At 41.1% G+C, this 23,011-nt stretch overlaps 1 protein-coding gene across 3 annotated transcripts in view; it reads right to left on the bottom strand.

Moving 5' to 3' along the window:
• The window catches only part of LOC133618572 (kinesin-1 heavy chain), a 40,268-nt gene extending 17,760 nt beyond the window's left edge, over positions 1 to 22,508 (bottom strand). Inside the window, exons 1-5 of one of the 3 annotated variants that reach the window (XM_061979057.2) lie at positions 22,141 to 22,508; positions 2,532 to 2,619; positions 2,389 to 2,462; positions 976 to 1,080; positions 682 to 730 (exon numbers count right to left, since the gene is read on the bottom strand). In XM_061979057.2, coding sequence (XP_061835041.1) covers positions 682 to 730; positions 976 to 1,080; positions 2,389 to 2,462; positions 2,532 to 2,619; positions 22,141 to 22,266 — 442 coding nt within the window. In that variant the 5' untranslated portion in view covers positions 22,267 to 22,508. The remainder of the gene's footprint in view (positions 1 to 681; positions 731 to 975; positions 1,081 to 2,388; positions 2,463 to 2,531; positions 2,620 to 22,140) is intronic. The other 2 variants (XM_061979058.2, XM_061979059.2) reach the window with 2 other exon arrangements.
• Between the last annotated feature and the right edge of the window lie 503 nt (positions 22,509 to 23,011).

Genomic DNA, 23,011 nt, shown 5'->3' on the forward strand with positions numbered 1-23,011 from the left:
TTTGTCGGCAATTTTTTTTTTATTTACAACGCACATAGCAGCACTATATACTCACTGGGGGCGTGCCTTTAGCGTCCTCTCTCACCTGAAACCTTCACCCTATAACGGCCACATGCTGTCCTCAGTCACGTCCGCTTTTCCTCCATATAAACAGCTTGCCGGCCCACTCATATAACATCTATGGCTTTTGGAACTCAGTGCACACACAACAACCTATTAAGTTAAAGTTAAAGTACCAATAATTGTCACACACACACTAGGTGTGGTGAAATTTGTCCTCTGCATTTGACCCATCCCCTTGTTCACTCCCTGGGAGGTGAGGGGAGCAGTGGGCAGCAGCGGTGGCCGCGCCCGGGAATCATTTTTGGTGATTTAACCCCCAATTCCAACCCCTTGATGCTCAAGCAGGGAGGTAATGGGTCCCATTTTTATAGTCTTTGGTATGACTCTGGATTCGATAAGAGATTCGATAAGGAATCGGTTCGATAAGAGGATTCGATAATATGCTCAAACTCGATAATTTCTTAACAAACATCATCCCTACTGTGCACTTACTTTGTGTTTGCTTAAAATAAGAAAACAGAAAAACCGCTACGTTTTGCAAGTGCATGAATTTTTTTTCCAAACTGGAGTAGAATTGTCCGAAACGCGTGGAACACTCTTCCACGGGCAGCCACTTACCATCCAAAAGGTCCCGGATTTTGTCTAAGTAAATTTCAAAATAGGACACCTGTAAACAGAGGGGCAGAAAAAAAACATAATTTTCAGCAAATGTAGAAATATGTATAACAGATTATTAAAATAATCTAATCTATTACTAACAATAATTACGATACATTATTCAAATATGGTGATGTTACACAAAAAACAAAAACATCTTATTTCACTGCATTGTGCATCAATAGACAATGAAAAAGATGTACCGTAATTTAACAATTACATTGTAGTGATTTTCCGTAGCTTAACTGGACCTACTTTGATATGAAACTCCAGGTTTTCATCCATGGAATAGATGTAGTTGAAAATGTCTTGAACTATCCTGGGAATAATGCCCATTGCGTCTGTGTCGTGGAGATTCCCCTGAAAATAGAAAACATTTAAACCAGGGGTGTCAAACTCAAATACAGAGTGGGCCAAAATTTAAAACTGAACAAAGCCGCGGGCCAAGGTTGAACAAATTAACCTTTTAATAGGGACCCAAACAAGTTTTGCATTGAATATTGAACAAGCAAGGCTTGTATAACTTTATAGTGACATGCAGAATCGAGTTTCAAATAATAACAATAATAATTAAAAAATATCAATGGCATATCAAATACAATTTAAATAAAAAATTGAATGCCTCTTTTCTATTTGCAGCCTTCTGAGGTAAATATCAACATTAACTTTTTCCACAGGCTAATAAATTAGAAAATGAAATAACAATGAATAAACCAACCATTCAGGACTTTAAACTGCTCAGTTTGCAACACACTGATCTAATGTGATGTGCCCAAGCCAGATACCTGCCATCTTTTCTTGGATGCTAGTTCATTAATGTCGGGGCTCAGGCTTTGAGCTGAGGCATCTTTCATTATCGAACAAAGTTGTTCATCAGTCATTATACCTCGTAGTCCACCCGGACCACAGTCTTGGGGCGTGCTTTAAAGGCACTGCGTTCATCGTCCTCCACGAGCTGTCGTCACGTCTGCGTATCATTTATTCCAACAACGTGCCGGCCCGATCACAAAATATGTGCGACTTCAGCACGCACACACACGTTAATGCAATGCATACTTGGCCAACAGCGATACAGGTTACACTGACGGTGCCCGTATAAATAACTTTAACATTGTTAGAAATATGCGCCACACTGTGAATCCACACCAAACAAGAATGACAAACACATTTTGGGAGAACATCCGCACAGTAACACAACAAAACAAATACCCAGAATCCCATGCAGCCCTAACTCTTCCGGGCTGCAATATACACCCCCGCTACCACCAAACCCCCACCCCCTCCGTGCGTCAGTTGAGGCGGGCGGCCAAGTATGCGTTGCATTCACGTGTGTGTGCGTGCTGAAGCCGCACATATGTGACTGGGCCAGCATTCGCTGGACTGGGTGAAGAGTGGAAGTGACGATTTTTGGGAGGGGCACTGAAATTTGAGAGTCTCCCAGGAGGGTTGGCAAGTATGAGAATTAACGGTGAATGCGGTGTTACCGCGGCACTGCCGCTGAATATAATCGGCGGGCCAGCTCTAGTGTTAATTTTGATATCGCCTCAAGGGCCAAGTGAAATTACACGGCGGGCCAAATTTGGCCCGCGGGCCAGAGTTTGACACCCATGATTTAAACTTCTAACATCGCCTAAAAGTGCATTTATATTTGCGCGTCTTCATTCTCACCTCCATGGTGTGTGTCTTTCCAGAGGATGTCTGGCCATAGGCGAAAATTGTTCCATTGTATCCTTCCAGAACATCTGCAGGACAACACAATACATTAAAATGTGGGCTTCAACAGAAGTGTGATAACTATTAAAAATGTTCACCTTTTACAATCCTTTGGGCACAGGCATTGTAGACTTGCTCTTGTGTCGTGCTGGACTGAAAGACTCGGTCAAACGCGTACGGTTTGCTCTGCAAGAGAAAGAGAGAGGACCACAACAAATGAAATGTTTTGGAAAACTCAATCAAGACCTTACATTGTTTGAGGGGAAAACACATGTGGCAAAGATCAAGATAATTGGATCAGGATAATTTGACTTTTATGCAGACTGTGTTGAATGAAGTGTGTATGGTATATTGTTTTGTATGCTTTCACATGCCGCTTTTCTTCATTCTGTAATATTTCTATCCATTTATTGTAGGTGACTGACCCTCATCTGCTGGACTTTAGACTTTTGTCTCCTGAAAGCTATACATTCAAGTCTTAAAGGCTCTCAAGTAAAATTGAGTTTTTGGAGTGTTGCTGAAGTGGTATTCTATAGGACAGCCACGTTTGCTGTCTTCAAGAAATATACGGCTGTAAACAGATGCATGCCAAGGTGATGGATGACTTCATGGAATTTTATGGTCAGATAGCAGGGTTCCCAGTGAGGTTTAAAAAAAAGTAGGAGTTGAAAAATATCAGCTTGGGTTCAAGGGTGCGCTTCTAGGGATTCAGGGGCATTATCCCATGAAATTGAATAATTTTTAAGATACTTTGGAAAGCAATTCCTACATAAAAATGATGTTAAAATACAAGAAAACTTACCAATGGTTTCTATCTATTAGATGCTATAAACAGAAAACCACACCTCTTTTACATGACTGTACAACATCATCAATTGTTTGTTTTTGTGGGGAAAATATATTTACCATATCAATAGAAACCATTCCAAAATGTACACCATCTATAGTTTATTTGATTAATTCAATGTTTTGACTGGTTTGAGATAGGGATTTGCACTTCCGATCCGATACCGATATTGTTTTTGCATTTCCGATCCGATACCGATACTGACCGATACCGATACATCCGAGCATGTATTAAAGTTTCAAGTTATTTAGCCTACTTAGTTGTCAGAATCATATTGAAAAGGGTTTTAGTACTCTTGATAACAACTAGCCAGCTGAATTAGGGGAGTTTGAATAATACACAATGGTTGGTAACAAGAAACTGACCTGTTTATTCAAGGATAAACACAAAATAGACAAAATTATACATGACAAACAGAAATGGCATCATTGAACTAGGGCTGGGCGATATGGACTTTTTTTAATATTGCGATACACAATATATATCTCGATATTTTGCCTTAGCCTTGAATGAACACTTGATGCATATAATCACAGCAGTATGATGATTCTATGTGTTTTGATTGATTGATTGAGACTTTTATTAGTAGGTTGCACAGTGAAGTACATATTCCGTACAATTGACCACTAAATGGTAACACCCCAATAAGTTTTTCAACTTGTTTAAGTCGGGGTTGATTCATGATACAGATATATACTATCAGATATATACTATCATCATAATACAGTCATCACACAAGATAATCACATTGAATTATTTACATTATTTATAATCCAGGGTGTGGAGGGGGGCGCCGGATGTAAGTGTCAGAGTTTGATATGAGAATAAATCTAAAGTTAAAATATAGGGTAGAAATGCACCCATTTGCAGGAAATGTAGTCTTGATTTTCAAAATTTTCTTTCAAGGCTTGCATGTCTACATTAAAACATTCTTCTTCATACTGCATTAATATATGCTACTTTTAAACTTTCATGCAGAGAAGGAAATCACAACTAAAAAAATCACTAATTTTTTCATACGGTGTTGATGTGGAAATTTTTGCCTCAGCATTTTGATGGTGTGGGCGTGTGGCACCGGATGGAGATAAGCGTCTCGACAGACGTCACAATATTTGAACAATGATGACGAAAACTGTTTTCTCTGTCGTGTCCGTGCAGGGGCGCCGCTAGGGATTTTGGGCCCCATGAAAAGAATCTTTACAGGGCCCCCAACACAGCGGCAACATTTTTTTATGCTATTTTACATACAATTATGCATTTTAATGGTATTTTTGACTATCATTACCATATTTTTGAAAGAAGAACAGCATCACAGTTGACATGTACAGTAGGGGAAGAACTGAGCACTCTGAATACAATGGAATTCATTTTGAGTCATTTATTTGCTGCACCACTGATTCTTAAATTGGAAATAAACTCTTATTGAATAAGAACAGCTTGATAAATGTTTGACTGGATTGATTATTTAACTAATATAGCAGTAAAATGTAAAAATCCAGAGTTTTCTTGAGCTGACATGGTGAGAAAAGTGAGCTAGCTTATTACCACAGACAGGGACAAAGTTAATATGCATAACTTTCCACCACAACTAACAAACCCACCTTTTTTTTTGAAATATTGGGTGACATATTGTCGACCCTTCAACTCCTTCTCCTCTCTTATTTTCTTTTCCTTTCTTTTTTGGCTGCCTGATTTTTGAGGCATACTGCTGTCTCCTCTGCTTTGCCCGCTGTGGCGCTGTCTGTGACAAATCGCCGGTGCGCTACCTGCAGCTGATCCAGTCGGACTGAACCATTTTACATATATAGAGGGAGGGGAGGGAGGGGAGGGAGGGCCCTGCAGGGGTTGATGCTTCCAAAACAAATAAAGGTATTGTTACCAGGACATGGAAAATAAAACATATGTGATTATATGTTAGTTAATAACTTAGTGTCATTATTTTTCTGTATTATAATTTCATCATCATTAGGGGCCTCTCTGGGCCCCCCTCCATCATGGACCCCTAGAATCCGTCTCCTTTACCCCCCCTTTTCGGCGCCCGTGTCCGTGTGTCGAAAATTGTTATGCGCTTATTTTTTTATTAGATTTTGTGCGTGGCATAGATTTGCTATGCGCAGAGGACGTTTAAACAGTGCGCAATTGCACAGGCGAGCACCTTAGAGGGAGCGTTGCTCGCACGGCTGCGCTAGCATCACAGCTAACGTTAGCCATGCTGCTACCTTTCTGCTCGGGGAGGACGTATACGTATGTGACGTATGACGTGACGTGTGTAAGAAGGTGCGCTCGCTGTCTGTGAGAGGGAGACACAGGAAAGAGTGAGAAGAGCCTGTCGTGTAATGCCAGCAGCTAAAAGCAACTGCGTGAGATTCCACAGACCTGTGGATGTGTTGAAGGTGTGCTGGAAAATGCGGAACGGAAATTACGGCGCAGCAGAAAAGTGGAATGTATTATTTAAATAAGTGCGTTGGAAACACGGACCGGAGTTTTTTTTTAAACTGGATCTGGATCGGCATTTTACCATGCCTTGCCGATACGCAATTTTTGGCAAATATCGGCAGCCGATCCGATCCAAATATCGGATCGGGACATCCCTAGTTTGAGAGAATCTCTTCACTACATCACTATAAAGCATTTCATGAATACATGAGATGTGAGGGCTACATTTAATAACAAATATTGTAACTGTAAAAACTCAAATATATTGTTGAGCTAGTGAGTCACTAAGTAAAGTAATCGATGTAAGATTGCGTTCATGGTACCTTCTGTAAGTTTTTTTGTTCAATTATAACATGAAGCTTTTTATTACATTTCTTTATAAATTCATGAATATACTGTAATGGCGGCGGCAATATGAAGGAAACAGAATGACTGTGCACGAATCAGCTTTTTATTTGTTTTCACAAAACTAGCACTGTATAGCTAACAGGCAGGATTGCACACACTTACAAAAACAGCTCCTCGAACACTTCCTTGTTTCTTCTTCACTCCCAGACTAGGTCTAACACTGCGGTAAGCCCGCCACCTCCCTCTGCAGCCCACACTCGGTAATTACAGTTAACTACACAAAGTTCCCATTGCTACAACACTTTCCCCCCCATCTACTGACTACTTTCATCCTCTTTACCGCCTCAATAGTTAAACTATACACATGGCTCAAACTCAAAATGTTTTGAATCATAAAAAGCATTCACTTTGATTTTTCATCTCTTTCACACGCAAGCTAGCTTAGCCTAGCTTTGATATCTCCAAAACATCGCCACTCTGACGCCGTCATAAACGTGAGTATGGCTTTATGTAACGATTGCACAATTCTCTTAGAGAGGTGTCCCTGCTTGAGGGACTTGTCCACATTAAAGTACCAATGATTGTCACACACACACTAGGTGTGGTGAAATTTGTCCTCTGCATTTGACCCATCCCCTTGTTCACCCCCTGGGAGTTGAGGGGAGCAGTGGGCAGCAGCGGTGGCCGCGCCCGGGAATAATTTTTGGTGATTTAACCCCCAATTCCAACCCCTTGATGCTGAGTGCCAAGCAGGGAGGTAATGGGTCCCATTTTTATAGTCTTTGGTATGACTCGGCTGGGGTTTGAACTCTCAACCTACCGATCTCAGGGCGGACACTGAGTAGAAAATACAAAAGAAATACATTTAGACAGTAAGGACATGCCAGTTAGCACAGGCTGCACTGGGAGTACTGCGTGGCTAGTGCAGCTAGCTTTGACTCAACCACGGATTTCCACTGAATGCGAAACGGTCGCGGACCGGCACACGCGCACCGGCGGACTCTTTCCGTTTTTATTCAAGTCAATGTGTCAATTTCCACCGCCCGTGGAACGTCACCGGCATGTTGTTGCCGTTCCGCATTCCAGCACTAATTATACGCAGAGCTTTTACTTTTTCCGGACGCCGAAACAAATCTGTTCAATTTAGCTCAAATCTGCTAGTGCTGAATAGGAAGTTATGCACAAAAACAAAATAAAGTATCCGGTTTACTTTCAAAATAAAATACTCCTTCAAGGCGGATCGTATTTTACGCTTTAAAAGTTCCTAATGGACGACAACGGACATTAAGTCCACTTGTCAAAGGTTTTCAGACTTCATTTCATCTTGTTGACACAAACGGATGAGGACATGCTGATTCTGGAGGTCCAAAATTAAAGAATTATAATAATAATAATAATAATAACTGGGATTTATATAGCGCTTTTCTAAGTACCCAAAGTCGCTTTACATGTAGAACCCATCATTCGTTCACACCTGGTGGTGGTAAGCTACTTTCATAGCCACAGCTGCCCTGGGGTAGACTGACGGAAGCGTGCCTGCAATTTTGCGCCAACGGCCCCTCCGACCACCACCTGTCATTCATCATTCAATTCACCGGTGTGAGTGGCACCGGGGACAAAGGGTGAAGTGTCCCGCCCAAGGACACAACGGCAGCGATTTTTGGATGGTAAGAGGCGGGGAGCGAACCTGCAACCCTCGGATTTCTGGCACGGTTGCTCTACCCAATACGCCATGCCGCCCTCAATTATGCACAGGCCACCTACTCAGTGGCCTAGTGGTTAGAGTGACCGCCCTGAGATCAGTAGGTTGTGAGTTCAAACCCCGGCCGAGTCATATCAAAGACTATAAAAATGGGACACATTACCTCCCTGCTTGGCACTCAGCATCAAGGGTTGGAATTGGGGGTTAAATCACCAAAAATGATTACCGGGCGCGGCACCGCTGCTGCTCACTGCTCGCTCACTTCCCAGGGGGTGATCAAGGGGATGGGTCAAATGCAGAGGACACATTTCACCACACCTAGTGTGTGTGTGACAATCATTGGTAGTTTAACTTTTAACTTTTAGGGCAGCTAATGGGGATATGGAAGCCTGTGTCAAATATCAGCTGATACAGAAACATGGAAAGCAAGGGAGTGGTTGTTGTGACACGCTCACCAGGGATGTTGTTACTGTTATATTGTTGCTCGATGCAAAAAATAAAGTGTTGTTTTCAAGGCAGGACCGAGTTGATTTGCTTCTGCTTCTCTAGGTCAGAATAAACTTTTTGTGGTTGGCTTTATTACTAATTCCCTTAACACATGATTAAGCCCAGCTTCGCGACATGTCGTAAAAGTCTGCGCTGTTTTGCTGCATGACGTAACCGCAACAGACTGCCGGTGGAATTCCCAGACGGCAGAGGGCGGCCCCCTCCCGTGCTGAAGCCTGTCTGCGGCTGTTTTGCATTTAGTGGAAATCTGGTGTAAGCGACCAGCTAGCCACGGTGCGCCGGAAAACTTGAACAAGTCAGGTAATGTAGGCTGTACTCGGCCTGCTAGCCTGGCTTGCTCTAAGCAGCCAGCTATTAACCACGGTGCGCCGGAGAGCGGCCGTGTTAGCGGTTTTATATGGAAATTGAAAAAAAAAAACCACTCTGGTTAGAAAAATAGCGGAATTCCGCTAAATAGCAGACATCTGGGATGCCTGGTCTTTGTAGGTTTGGACTCCATGTTGTCTCCATCAAGCTGGGTGTGACTTAAATGCCAAACAGGCAGTATGTAAAGCACCAGGTTTAATGGCATAATTTTATGTCAACTCTGGGTAAACATATAGTGTCAAAGTCACCGTGCTGCCTGACAGGAACATGAAGAGCAGCCACACTTGGCTCATATCAGTATTTATTGCTCATCATTACTATCGCAAACATGTACCTGTTCTGACACGCAAAACCATTCAAAATGTTTAGACCACATAACAGATGGTGACTGGGAAAATAACAAAATTATCTGTCTTGTTAGAAAGCATCTTCTAACCATTAATGCAACTCATAAGTGCACAATTTTGGCCACATTAATAATATATAATGTAGGGACTATGCAAGTATTTGGCAACCATACCATGATTTTTCAATCCTAAAAATGTACAAAAATAGAATGTTGGTGCAGATCATTTTTGGTAGTTTACCTTTATCCAGATTCTCACCAAAATACTAGGTTTCTTTGTTGGACATTGCCACTGCAAAGTCATGTGGAAGTTTTTTTTGTACTTAATATCAGGCAGTGTTTCCGCACATGGACTGCAATCTATTTGTGGCGATTAGTTGTGGGCATACACACATACAGTCGTGGTCAAAAGTTTACATTCATAAAGGACATAATGTCATGGCTGTCTTGAGTTTCCAATAATTTCTACAACTCTTATTTTTTTGTGATAGAGTGATTGGAGCACATACTTGCTGGTCACAAAAAACATTCACGAAGTTTGGTTCTTTTATGAATTTATTAGGGGTCTACTGAAAATGTGACCAAATCTGCTGGGTCAAAAGTATACATACAGCAACACACATGATCAATTATGGTGATGTAGAAAAGTTTCAATCAAATCAAATTAGCTTCATGGCATGGCCTCTTAACTTCATGTGAGTGATTATGATTGACGACACCTGTTGACTTCTCTGAGCCCATTTAAATAGGGCTCATGTGATGCAGTCATTAGACTCGGGTTACAAACGCGACAATGGGAAAGTCAAAGGAACTCAGCACAGAACTGAAAAAACGAATCATTGACTTGAACAAGTCAGGAAAGTCACTTGGAGCCATTTCAAAGCAGCTTAAAGTCCCAAGAGCAACTGTGTAGACAATTGTTCGTAAGTATAAAGTGCATGGCAAGCTATCACCTGCTGCTGAGAGAAAATTGGTCAGGATGATCAAGAGTCAACCTAGAACCACCAAAAAGCAGGTCTGCAATGAATTGGAAGCTGCTGGAACACAGGTGTCAGTGTCCACAGTCAAGCGTGTTTTGCATCTCCATGGACTGAGAGGCTACCATGCAAGAAGAAAGCCTGTGCTTCAGAAGCGACACCTTAAGGCTTGTCTAAAGTTTGCTGTTGATCACATGGACAAAGATAAGACCTTCTGGAGGAAAGTTCTTTGGTCAGATGAAACAAAAATTGAGCTGTTTGGCCACAATACCCAGCAATATGTTTGGAGGAGAAAAGGTGAGGCCTTTTAATCCCAGGAACACCAGGCCTGCCGTCAAGCATGGTGGTGGTAGTATTATGCTCTGGGCCTGTTTTGCTGCCAATGGGACTGGTGCTTTACAGAGAGTAAATGGGACAATGAAAAAGGAGGATTACCTCCAAATTCTTCAGGGCAACCTAAAATCATCAACCCAGAGGTTGGGGCTTGGGCTCAGTTGGGTGTTCCAACAGGACAATGACCCTAAACACACGTCAAAAGTGGTAAAAGAATGGCTAAATCAGGCTAGAATTATGGTTTTAGAATGGCCTTCCCAAAGTTCTGACTTAAACGTGTGGACAATGCTGAAGAAACAAGTCCATGTCAGAAAACCAACAAATTTAGCTGAACTGCACCAATTTAGTCAAGAGGAGTGGTCAAAATTTCAACCAGAAGCTTGTCAGAAGCTTGTGGATGGCTACCAAAAGCGCCTTATTGCAGTGAAACTTGCCAAGGGACATGTAACAAAATATTAACATTTCTGTATGTATACTTTTGACCCAGCAGTTTTGGTCACATTTTCAGTAGACCCATAATAAATTCATAAAAGAACCAAACTTCATGAAAGTTTTTTGTGACCAACAAGTATGTGCTTTAATCACTCTATCACAAAAAAATAAGAATGTGGGAAATTATTGGAAACTCAAGACAGCCATGACATTATGTCCTTCACAAGTGTATGTAAACTTTTGACCACGACTGTATATCCTGACCACTTATGGTTGGTAGAGCCGCCGTGCCAGCAACCTGAGGATTCCTAGTTCGATCCCCAGTCACGTCCTTGAGCAAGACACTTCACCCTTGCTCCTGATGGATCATGGTTAGGTCCTTGCATGGCAGCTCCCGTCATCAGTGTGTGATTGTGTGTGTGAATGGGTGAATGTAGAAATAGTGTCAAAGCGCTTTGAGTACCTACAAGGTAGAAAAGCGCTATACAAGTATAACCCATTTACAATAAACCATGCATGGATTTTAGCACGTAATGACTACTATAGGTAACATAAGCGAGCTGGTGGTGTTCTTGTTATAATTTTTGTTTGAAAAATGTAACAGAGCAAGTTGCAAACAGCTGTGCCCTTTTGAAAATGTGTATTTCTTTGTCGTTCTTATATTCTTTTTTTTTTTTAAATGTTGTATTGAATTAATTTGCTGGTGGTATGGTATGATATGATTATAAAAACAGATATATTTATTTATGTTGGAAATGCATCTGAACTTAAATAAAACTGTTACAAGGGCATGCCATACACAGTTCTGATAAAATAGCATTTTTGTAACAACATAAATAACACCAAAATAAATTAGTAGAATACTATTGAAAACTAGTACCAAAAGACCAATAGAAGTGCTGATTTTAACACAAACAAAACATTTCTGACCGCAACCGATGTGCCTGCTATTGCTAGTCTGATGATTAGTAATGGAAGCAGAAAATACAGCTGCAATCCTAGTCTGGTGACCAGCAATAATAGCTTGTTTCTTATTCTTCAGGGTCAATTTTGCATTCTCCTTTGCCTACATAATATCCCGTCAGAACCAGCATGTATGCGCAGACGCCGTCTTAGTGTAACAAAACAGCGACCGCCATTTAAAAGTGTTGTAACATTCCAAGGAAGGCACAGACAGATTCTCAGTATGTCTTTCTTTATTAAAAAAAAACGCAGCGCTCCACTCCAACAAGTTCAAACTTTGTTTTATTATCTGGGCAAGTCGCAAACAACCTTTAACCCTCAAATTACACCTCACTTCTCATCCATGTCTTTGAAGTCCCACCACCAAGTTAAAAGCAATTGCAGCCCCGTAGCCAACCGCTACAAAGCCAACAAAGTATGTTCACTTGTTTCAATAAAGCACGTCCTCAAAACATTAAAACACTATCAACATGAATGAGCACACCATCGAGCAGTGGAAACATGGGTTTATTTTCTATCAAGTTCGTATCTATAGTTGTTAAAATAAAATCTGCGGTGACTGGCTATTTGTTTTGCTCGCAATTAAGCTAGCATGTCGCGAGAGCAGCGATGCTGTGTGCACGTGATAACGTCTGCACGAAGCTGATGCCCCAGTTAATAGAGGGATGGTATAAAGCATTATCTCTCCGCTTCCCGATGGCTTTGTTATGATACCATTCAAACATGAGTCACGTTGCACATTGAGAGAAATCTCAGTGAACTTTGTTGCGAGGCAATACACAAGGTGACACATCAGCAGCTCACATCCAAGCATAGTGAATGGCTTCACCTGGACGCACGAGCAGATAACTTCCTGTTTCTCTTTTTTTTTTACGAGAGCACAGGGAAGAAAGGACACAGTATCAAACTGACTTTGAGGACTGAAACATTTTCGTAAGGAGCAGCTGTTTCACTGTGCAGCCCGTGTGTGTGCGCCTCGCCCTTACTACAACTCCCACACAGACAACACAAACACTCTTCAGTACATATGACACCATGGCTAATGTTTGACCCTAGGGCTGAAACTAACGACGAGTCAACGACTATCCCTACGATTAGTCGACCAGTAGGATTATAAAGCTTCCACACATTTATTGGCCACAATTTTCCAATTGACTTTTACATGCAATTTAAGTTTTCACACACACACACACACACACACACACACACACACACACACACACACACACACACACACACACACACACACACACACACACACACACACACACACACACACACACACACACACACACACACACACACACACACACAGACACAGACACACACACAGAGAGACTGTTTCTACAAACACGTAAAAGAATGGGCCGCTATCAGCTCAGTGATGCCACCTGTGCAACAAATCCAGTCGTCAAATGTCCTCGCTCCTAAATATTCCAAATATACTTTTGATCCAGCAGATTTGGTCAAATTTTCAGTAGACCCATAATAAATTAATGAAAGAACCAAACTTTATGAATGTTTTTTGTGACAAACAAGTATGAGCTCCAATCACTCTATCACAAAAAAATAAGAGTTGTAGAAATTATTGGAAACTCAAGACAGCCATGACATTATGTTCTTTACAAGTGTATGTAAACTTTTGACCACGACTGTATACACACACACACACACACACACACACACACACACACACACACACACACACACACACACACACACACACACACACACACACACACACACACACACACACACACATATATATATACGTACATATATACATATTAATAATGTGACAGAAGAGGAAATAATCAAAATTGTAAAGAAATGTAAATCCAAGACCTCAACTGACATTCATGGAATTGCTATGAAAGTGATAAAAAAATAGTTATTGAAGAAATCTCAGAACCATTGACGTATATAACAATCTATCATTTCAAACTGGCACATTCTCAGATGAAATGAAAATAGCAAAAGCTGGAGACAAACACCTATTTACAAATTACAGACCTGTTTCTTTACTTTCACAATTCTAGAAAATGATTGAAAAATTATTCAACAACAGATTGGACAAATTCATTAACAAAAGTGGAACACTCGTAGAGAACCAATACAGATACAAAGATAACATTTCTACATCAATGGAAATAATTAAAATCAAGGAAGAGATCACCAATGCAATAGATGGTAAAGAATGTGCAGCAGTAGTCTTAATGGATCTAACTAAAGCACTTGACGCTATTCATCATATTTTGATCAATAAATTGGAGCAATATGGCATCAGAGGGCTAGTCTTAAACTGGGTAAGAAGATGCTTAACCAATAGAAAGCATTACATAAAAATGGGTGAACATATGTCAACAGCTAAATGTATCTTACGGTCAATATTTGGACCAACATTGTTCAATCTTTATATAAACGACATTTGTAAAGTTACAAAAGACTTAAAAGTTAGTATTTGCAGACGACACGACTGCGTTTTTTTCAGGAGGGAACACACAAAAGCTAATACAAATATTAAGAGAAGAAATTAACAAATAAAAAAATGGTTTGACAAAAACAGACTATCTTTGAATCTCAGTAAAACTAAAATATTGATATTTGGTAAGAGTAGAAGAGAAAGTCAAACAAATACAAATAGACAGTAGACATTGAAAGAGTAAAATACATCACATTATTGGGAGTAATAATAGATGGAGAAATCTTGTATAAAAAAAAATTGTGGCAAGAAATATTTGTATAATGAATAAAGCAAGATATGTACTTAACTAAAAATTACTTAATATGCTCTACTGCTTGCTAGTGTTACCATAGCTGAGTAATTGTGCAGAATTATGGAGAAATAACTAGAGATACACTTCATTCCCTAACGGTGTTACAAAAAAAGATCAGTTAGAGTAATACATAATGTGGGATATATACAACATACATACCCTTTATTTATTAAATCCGAACTATTAAAATTTAATGATTTGGTAAATTTGCAAACAGCTAAAATTGTGTACCTAACAACTATAACCTGCTACCCAAGAATGTACAACAATCCTTCTCAACAAAAGAGGACAAATATAACCTGAGAGAAAAATGTAATTTAAAACATTTGTATGCACGTACAACATTTAAAACCTTTAGCATTTCAGTATGTTGAATTAAATTATGGAATGGATTAAGCAAAGAACTCAAACAATATGATCCAGTTTAAGAAACTGTTCAAACTACAAGTGTTTACAAAGTACAAAGAAGAAGAATTATGATAAATCTCTTGAACCTATCGAAAAGGATATATCATTAATTTCATTAAGTGAATCATAACTGACTTAACTATTTATGAAGAGAGGTCATGATTTGTTTTTTTGGCTGACACTGGGGATCTTGGGCTCAAAAAGGCTGGTGACCACTGCTGTAGAGGAACTTATTTTGCATCAGGCACAGTAGAAGTGAAAGGAGTGCATAAGGAGGATATTAGGATACTATCGCTCCTTTGATCGTCAATAGTGGAAGCTGCAATATAGTCTGCTGACCAGCAATAGGTTGTTGTTTTTTTCTTCACTGTCATTTTTACTCTCTCCTTTCCCTGCTTACTATTTAGTAAGGGCCAGCATGTACAGTACGTGAAAGGCCGTCTGAGCATAACAAAATTGCGACCAACATTCAAAGTATTTTTAATCACCGCCAACGGAGTACGTTTACTAATTTCATTACAGCACATCCCTTAAACGTTAAAACGCCATCGACATGAACGAGCACAACATCAAGCAGTGGAAATGTGGGTTTATTTACTATCAAGTTTGTATCTTTAGTTGCTGAAATTACATCTGCAGTGACTGGCTAGTTGTTTGACTAGCAGCTAAACTAGCATGTTACGACAGCAGCGATACTGTGCACGTGATCATGTATGCGCTGAGCAAATGCGCAGTGGGTTGATATAGCGCTTGTATGGTCTGCTGACAATGTTTCTTTTCCCAAACTCTTATTATAATATGATCCACTTTGTATGGATTTCTTTTAGGAGCTAAATTATCATTTAGGGTTGAAATCAGTACTCGCACGCGCGCGTGCTCCCTTTTTATTCTTTCTGGTCGCACAATTTATTTTTAGGCGCATATGTGAGTGAAATGCTTGTACTGTACAGCCCTGTACCCCAAAATGCTGCCTGCATTCATGCTATGAAATCCCACGAAACGTTTCCAACAGCAAAGAAGCTACCACAAAGAAAAGCTGTTGGTCGTTTTCATTGCTGCAGCATCCAATAAGAGCAAACAGCCTGCCAGAGATGACCGTAAGACCAAAGCGATATGCAATTTCCTCATTGATATTAAATTGCACTGGTCAGAGCTAGCAAACATTAGCCTTGGGGTTCTCAGTGTTAGAGGCGACTCGCCCACTCAGGTGGGCATGGAGGAGGTAGACACCCAGCTGCTCTTCTTTATATGAGTTCTACACCATATGTCCAGACATTTTAAACCCTAATCATATCAGAGATAACAGATAAAACAATATAGCCAAATTAGTGATACACTTGACCGCAGCGATATCAGCGATGCAGAAGACCCCGCCCACCACCATCACTAAAGACACTGGGACCTCTCGGCAGCAGACCCTCTGGAGCAACAATTTGTACTTCTTAACTGCCACTATTTGGGGGATTTATGTTTACTAGCAAAATACAACGTGATCGCCACACTCCTGCACATACTGATGAATGGAAATCAGGACATAAGATTCATTACTTATTTATGATTGTGATATTACCTCTAACTTAGTGGTGTCATACTTGGTTAGGACAAATCTACAGGTACGGTTTGTCATAGTATATATTATATACTGTATATATAATATGTGAATATTACATATGTTATATTCATATTGGTACTTCGGTACATTTTTAGTCTACTTCAAACCTGAATTATCCTTTCCATCCTTACACTTTCCATCCTTTGTAACTGAGCTACTGTGTGGAACAATTTGTGTGGACAAATAAAGTTTGTCTAATCTAATCTAATATCCACCTTATTTTGAGTATGTCTTACCTCTAGGGGTGCATAAACTAGAGGCAAATATAGATTTAAAATATAATTGATATATATTAGCAATAGGTATTGGCCTTGAGAAGCAGGAAATGGTAGTGGCTTGCATCCCTATGTACTATCGTTATACCGCACACAGCATTACACTCACGTCACACTGAGGAACAAAAAACAAAAAACAGCTGTTTGTATTTCTTAGCTTTCTTGCCTAAAGTGACGATCCATTAGAATAATTTCGTTGAAGAACAGGAAAAAATAATAAGTGTTGAGACTTACTCGAAAGTATGTTAAGTTTTTGCGTCACATTTTCCTGCAGAAAGCCTTCCCTAGTGGTAAAGACACGCAGTCGTACTGTACATCCTGGACTTTTTCATTAGTGGAGTCAGAAATGGCTCAAAATAAAGATGACTCCATGTCTGCAGCTGTGATTAGTCAAGGAGCTGCTTTAGCAGCAGGCCTGTATTGCGGTCGTGAATGGACACTAATACAAAGTGTTGAATTTGTTTAGGTCAGATCGCCAATGTACACACCATTTGCTCCAACCACAAAGTGCACTGGCATTTTTACACTCAGGCCGGCAGCATTTGGGCTAGGCCGGGCCGGGTCTGATGGTCACAGACTGCAAGTGTCCTATGAAGTCAGATGCCTGAAGTCAATTTCCAACAGTACTTTTTACTGCTTTGATTCACCTGCTATATTATATTTCAATACCAAGAGGCTTTGATTCACTTTGACACACATTTAAAGTGTGAAGCACCATGAGGATTGCTTTTTATGATGCTGTGTTTTTAAAAAGGTGAGAACCAAAGGTGAGAACTAAAAGTCCATAAAAACATTCAGGAAACCTAATGTTTAACCATAATTTTTTATAGAACTACTAAAAAGGTTCAAGTATGGGGGCGGCATGGCGTGGTGGGTAGAGCAGCCGTGCCAGACACTTGAGGGTTGCAGGTTCGCTCCCCACCTCTTGCCATCCAAATCACTGCCGTTGTGTCCTTGGGCAGGACATTTCATCCTTGCCCCAGTGGCGCTCAAACTGGTGAATGAATTAATTCGGAGGGGCCGTAGGCGCAAACTGGCAGCCACACTTCCGTCAGTCTACACCAGGGCAGCTGTGGCTACAAATGTAGCTTACCACCAGGTGTGAATGTGGAGTGAATGAATGCTGGGTTCTCACTTCTTTGTGAAGCGCTTTGAGTGTCTAGAAAAGCGCTATATAAATCTAATCCATTATCATTATTATGTCATGGTTAAAAAAATATTGTGTCTACTTAAACCTGGCGTCTGCCTCAAAGACTGAAAACCTGGGTTTGATTCTCTGTTGTGGAGTTTACATGTTCTCCCTGTGTTTGCTTGGATTTTTTACCGGTACTCCGGCTTCCTCCAATACCCAAAATCTTGAATGTTTTGCTACCTGAACAATCATCTCTATAGGTGTGAATGGTTGTTTGTATATACAGTACGTGTCATGTGATTGACTGGTGACCAATCTGGAATGTCGTTCCATGGCGATGCCGATAACACTCAGCTCTATGTGAGACTGGACGCGGATTTATCCTTCGCCCCTGCTGCTATCACCTCCTGCCTGTAGGAGATGGAGTCGTGGGTGTCACAGAATTTTCCCCAGCTAAACAGCACCAAAACCGAAGAATCGGCAACCCCCGCCAACTCTGTTCCCTTTCTGTGAGTTACATCTGTTTCTCTGGCCATGCCACACTCGCTTCCTCCTGTGTTACCAACTTGGGTGTCAAAATTGACCACCACCTCCCTTTTGATTCGAATGTCCAACACCTATCCGAAACTGTTTACTTTCATCTGAGAATTATCGCCTTTTGTCTCTTTTGGGCGGTCATGCGCTTCGGGATCCCGGGCAGAAGCCTTCAAAAGTTTCAACACATTCAGAACAGTGCTGCCAGGGTCCTGACAAGGAGTTTGATCACATAACCTTGATTCTCCATAAACTCCATTGGCTCCCGATAAATCTCCGTATTGAATAAACTCTGCCTTCTCACTCACCAATGCTTCCATGGAAATGCTCCACAATACTTGATAAGAGCTGCTCACCATACAGTAATGCGGACGCTGTATTGATCCGTTGTGGTGAAGAAGGAGCTGAGCCGAAAGGCAAAGCTCTCAATTTACCGGTCGATCTACGTTCCCCTCCTCACCTACGGTCATGAGCTTTGGGTTATGACTGAAAGGACAAGATCACGGGTAAAAGCGGCCGAAATGAGTTTCCTCCGCCGGGTGGCGGGGCTCTCCCTTAGAGATAGGGTGAGAAGCTCTGTCATCCGGGGGGAGCTCAAAGTAAAGCCGCTGCTCCTCCACATCGAGAGGAGCCAGATGAGGTGGTTCGGGTATCTGGTCAGGATGCCACCCGAACGCCTCCCTAGGGAGGTGTTTCGGGCACGTCCGACTGGTAGGAGGCCACGGGGAAGACCCAGGACACGTTGGGAAGACTATCTCTTCCGGCTGGCCTGGGAACGCCTCGGGATCCCCCAGGAGGAGCTGGACCAAGTGGCTGGGGAGAGGGAAGTCTGGGCTTCCCTGCTTAGGCTGCTGCTCCCGCGACCCGACCTCGGATAAGCGGAAGAAGATGGATGGATGATATTCGAGTATGCGTTCTCCCGCGGTTGCTTTTAGCTGCGGGCATTACACTGCATGAGTTTCTCAATCTTTCCTGTCTCTCCTTCTCACAGAGACTAAAACAAGTGCACCTTCTTACATACGTCACATACGGTCACGTGTGCAACGTCACATGCTCCCAGACAGGTAGCGACATGGTAACGTTAGCTGTGATGCTAACAGCTAACGATGTGGTTTGAGTGGTAATACGAGAGAAAGAAGGTGCGCATCTGGTAACAAATGGAGGAATAAATAATTCCCAAGAAAAACAGCACAGGGTCCATCGTCTGACGGTGGTTTGGCTTCAAGCGGGAAGATGTCTTTACATGTCAATATCTCCGTTCGGTGCCACACCAACTAAATGCCGAAGCAACTATTTCCACATCAACACCGTAGGACATATACTATTTGATATGCAGCTCATTTTTATGTGACACATATTATAATAAATAAATGATAAATGGGTTGTACTTGTATAGCGCTTTTCTACCTTCAAGGTACTCAAAGCGCTTTGACACTACTTCCACATTTACCCATTCACACACTGATGGAGGGAGCTGCCATGCAAGGCGCTAACCAGCACCCATCAGGAGCAAGGGTGAAGTGTCTTGCTCAGGACACAACGGACATGACGAGGTTGGTACTAGGTGGGGATTGAACCACGCCGTATTGAAATATCTTGTGTGTCATCATGCACAAAAGTGCACTTATAGCTTTTTTTAAAATGTCTCTGACAATCTTGCACTTTCTGTTTTGAAATGACATGAATGTTTGTGCCACTGCTTAATAACTGTTTAATAAACACAGTTTTGGTAAATTGACTTAGTTGTGATTTCCCTCTCTGCATGAAAGTTTAAAATGAGCATATATTAATGCAGTATGAACAAGAATGTTTTAATGTAGACACATAGAATCATCATACTGCTGTGATTATATGCATCAAATGTTAATTCAAGGCTGAGGCAAAATATCGAGATATATACCCTGTATCGTGAAATGGCCTAAAAATATCGAGATATTACAAAAAGGCCATATAGCCCAGCCCTAGGTTACAGTGTAAATATATTTACTCATTCTGTTTCGCGCACTGTTGGAGTCAACATGTGCATACACATGTACCGTATTTTTCGGACTATAAGTCGCAGTTTTTTTCATAGTTTGGCCGGGGGTGCGACTTATACTCAGGAGCGACTTATGTGTGAAATTATTAACACATTACCGTAAAATATCAAATAATATTATTTCGCCCATTCACGTAAGAGACTAGACGTATAAGATTTCATGGGATTTAGCGATTAGGAGTGACAGATTGTTTGGTAAACGTATAGCATGTTATTTGAATGACTCTTACCATAATATGTTACGTTAACATACCAGGCACGTTCTCAGTTGGTTATTTATGCCTCATATAACGTACACTTATTCAGCCTGTTGTTCACTATTCTTTATTTATTTTAAATTGCCTTTCAAATGTCTATTCTTGGTGTTGGGTTTTATCAAATAAATTTCCCCCAAAAATGCGACTTATACTCCAGTGCGACTTATATATGTTTTTTTCCTTCTTTATTATGCATTTTCGGCAGGTGACTCTTATACTCCGGTGCGACTTACTCCGAAAAATACGGTACATAGTGTCATGTACACAGTGTATATACACCCCCCGCCCCCCTATTTTGTGTATATATTGTTTTTCAAATCACCTGACATGTATACTGTGTATATGTACATCATTTATCCATTTTTGTAACGTAATTTTTATATACATGTTACAGGTTATATGTCTTAATATTGAATGTATCAAATGTGATGAATATTTAATGGACCACAATGGAAACAAGCCTTTTGGCTTTTTGTGCCATCCATTTGCCTTTTTAAAAGCATTACATGGACTCAATTCTTTAAGATGTCAATAAACTTCTCAATCAATCAATCTCACTTTGTGTTGTCATTGATGACTACTAATTCATCATATGACCAAAACAGCAAGTGTAAGCAAAGGCAGTGACATTATTATGCCTGACAACATAGTTTGTCTTTGAGGCTGACCAATGGCAACGTGGTTGTAAATTAGATGTAAAATATATGATTGACTTTGACAGGGCACCCATGTCAAAGACGCTATAAGAGACGTCACAGTTAATATTATCCTCATTTTGTCATCATCAGTGGATTATTCCCATTACAACACGAGCATTCCAGTGTAGACATGTGATTAAATGAAAAGATGTTGTTGTTTGTGGCTAAATTAAACATTGGTTAAATAACAATCAAGACAGGTCAGCTAGCCAAGGCCGCTAAGATAGTGGCTAGCCCAGTTAGCCACAGTCAAATCAAACTTCACCCACATCTTCAAATTAGTATCTGTACTTTAACATATTAGCAATCATATAGTAGTTAATACATGTTTTGAAGTGTGTTGCACCATAACACATAGTATGTATGCGGTGCCAGAATCCCAGGCTTTGTTGAGTGACAGCTCGCTAGCCGTGGCCGGGCTACCGGCGATGGCTAACGTTTGGTGACACAAATTAAGATCTAAACTAAGGTTTTATGCACCACCGTCGACGAGGATATGGAATTATAAACACAATACAGTCCACTTGCAGTTTATGAAGCGCCATTGGCCTACTCCTGAAGGCCAAATTGAGAGGGTCAAGCCTCACTAACGACAGCTAACAAGCTAAAGGTGCTAACTACCGTAGCCACAAGACAATCAAAAATGGCGTACTGCTGACTGAGCCCCGGGGGCCGCAATCAAATAGGTAACACGTCGTAATGGATGACATCTTACTCACCGAGATGACAACGGTTTCTTCCCCTTGGAACTTGGGAATATATCGGTCTCCTCTGGTCACCTCGGAGCTGTTGAGCGGCCTAAAACGGCACATCACTTTGATGGTGCACTCCGCCGGGTCGGCCATCTTCCACCGTTCACGTCGGGGTCGGGATTTAACGCTGAAAATTCAAGTGTATCCTGGCTGCCGGAGGGCGGCCGTGGGCGGCGAAAAGCGAGGCCGAGCCCCTCGGTGGAGACGTGAGCTCGCGGAAAGGGCGATAGCGTGTCGGGCCTCGGAGACAAAAAAGCTTGTTTTTGCTCTCATTCAGTCTGCTGCTGTTAGGACGCCATGACACCGGGGATGAGCCTCCTGGCCGCCACCTAGCCCCGCCCAACCCTGTGGATGTGGAGCGCGGTGACGTCATTCAACGCCTGTGTTGTGGTCTGGTAACATAAACATACATGATATTAAAGTTAAAGTTAAAGTACCAATGATTGTCACACACACACTAAGTGTGGTGAAATTTTCATCCAACATTCTTTCAAATAAACTCCCATTGCACCCTAATAATTGGAGATGTCCGATAATATCGGCCCGCCGATATTATCGGCGATAAATGCTTTAGAATGTAATAGCGGAAATCATCGGTATCGTTTTTTTAATTATAGGTATCGGTTCATTTTTATAAATTTTTTATACATTTTTTATTTTTTTTATTAAATCAACATAAAAAACACAAAATACACTTACAATTAGTACACCAACCCCAAAAACCTCCCTCCCTCATTCACACAAAAGGGTTGTTTCTTTCTGTTATTAATATTCTGGTTCCTACATTATATATCAATATATATCAATACAGTCTGCAAGGGATACAGTCCGTAAGCAC

Source organism: Nerophis lumbriciformis, linkage group LG19 (assembly GCF_033978685.3).
Source record: "Nerophis lumbriciformis linkage group LG19, RoL_Nlum_v2.1, whole genome shotgun sequence".
Taxonomy (NCBI): Eukaryota; Metazoa; Chordata; class Actinopteri; order Syngnathiformes; family Syngnathidae; genus Nerophis; species Nerophis lumbriciformis.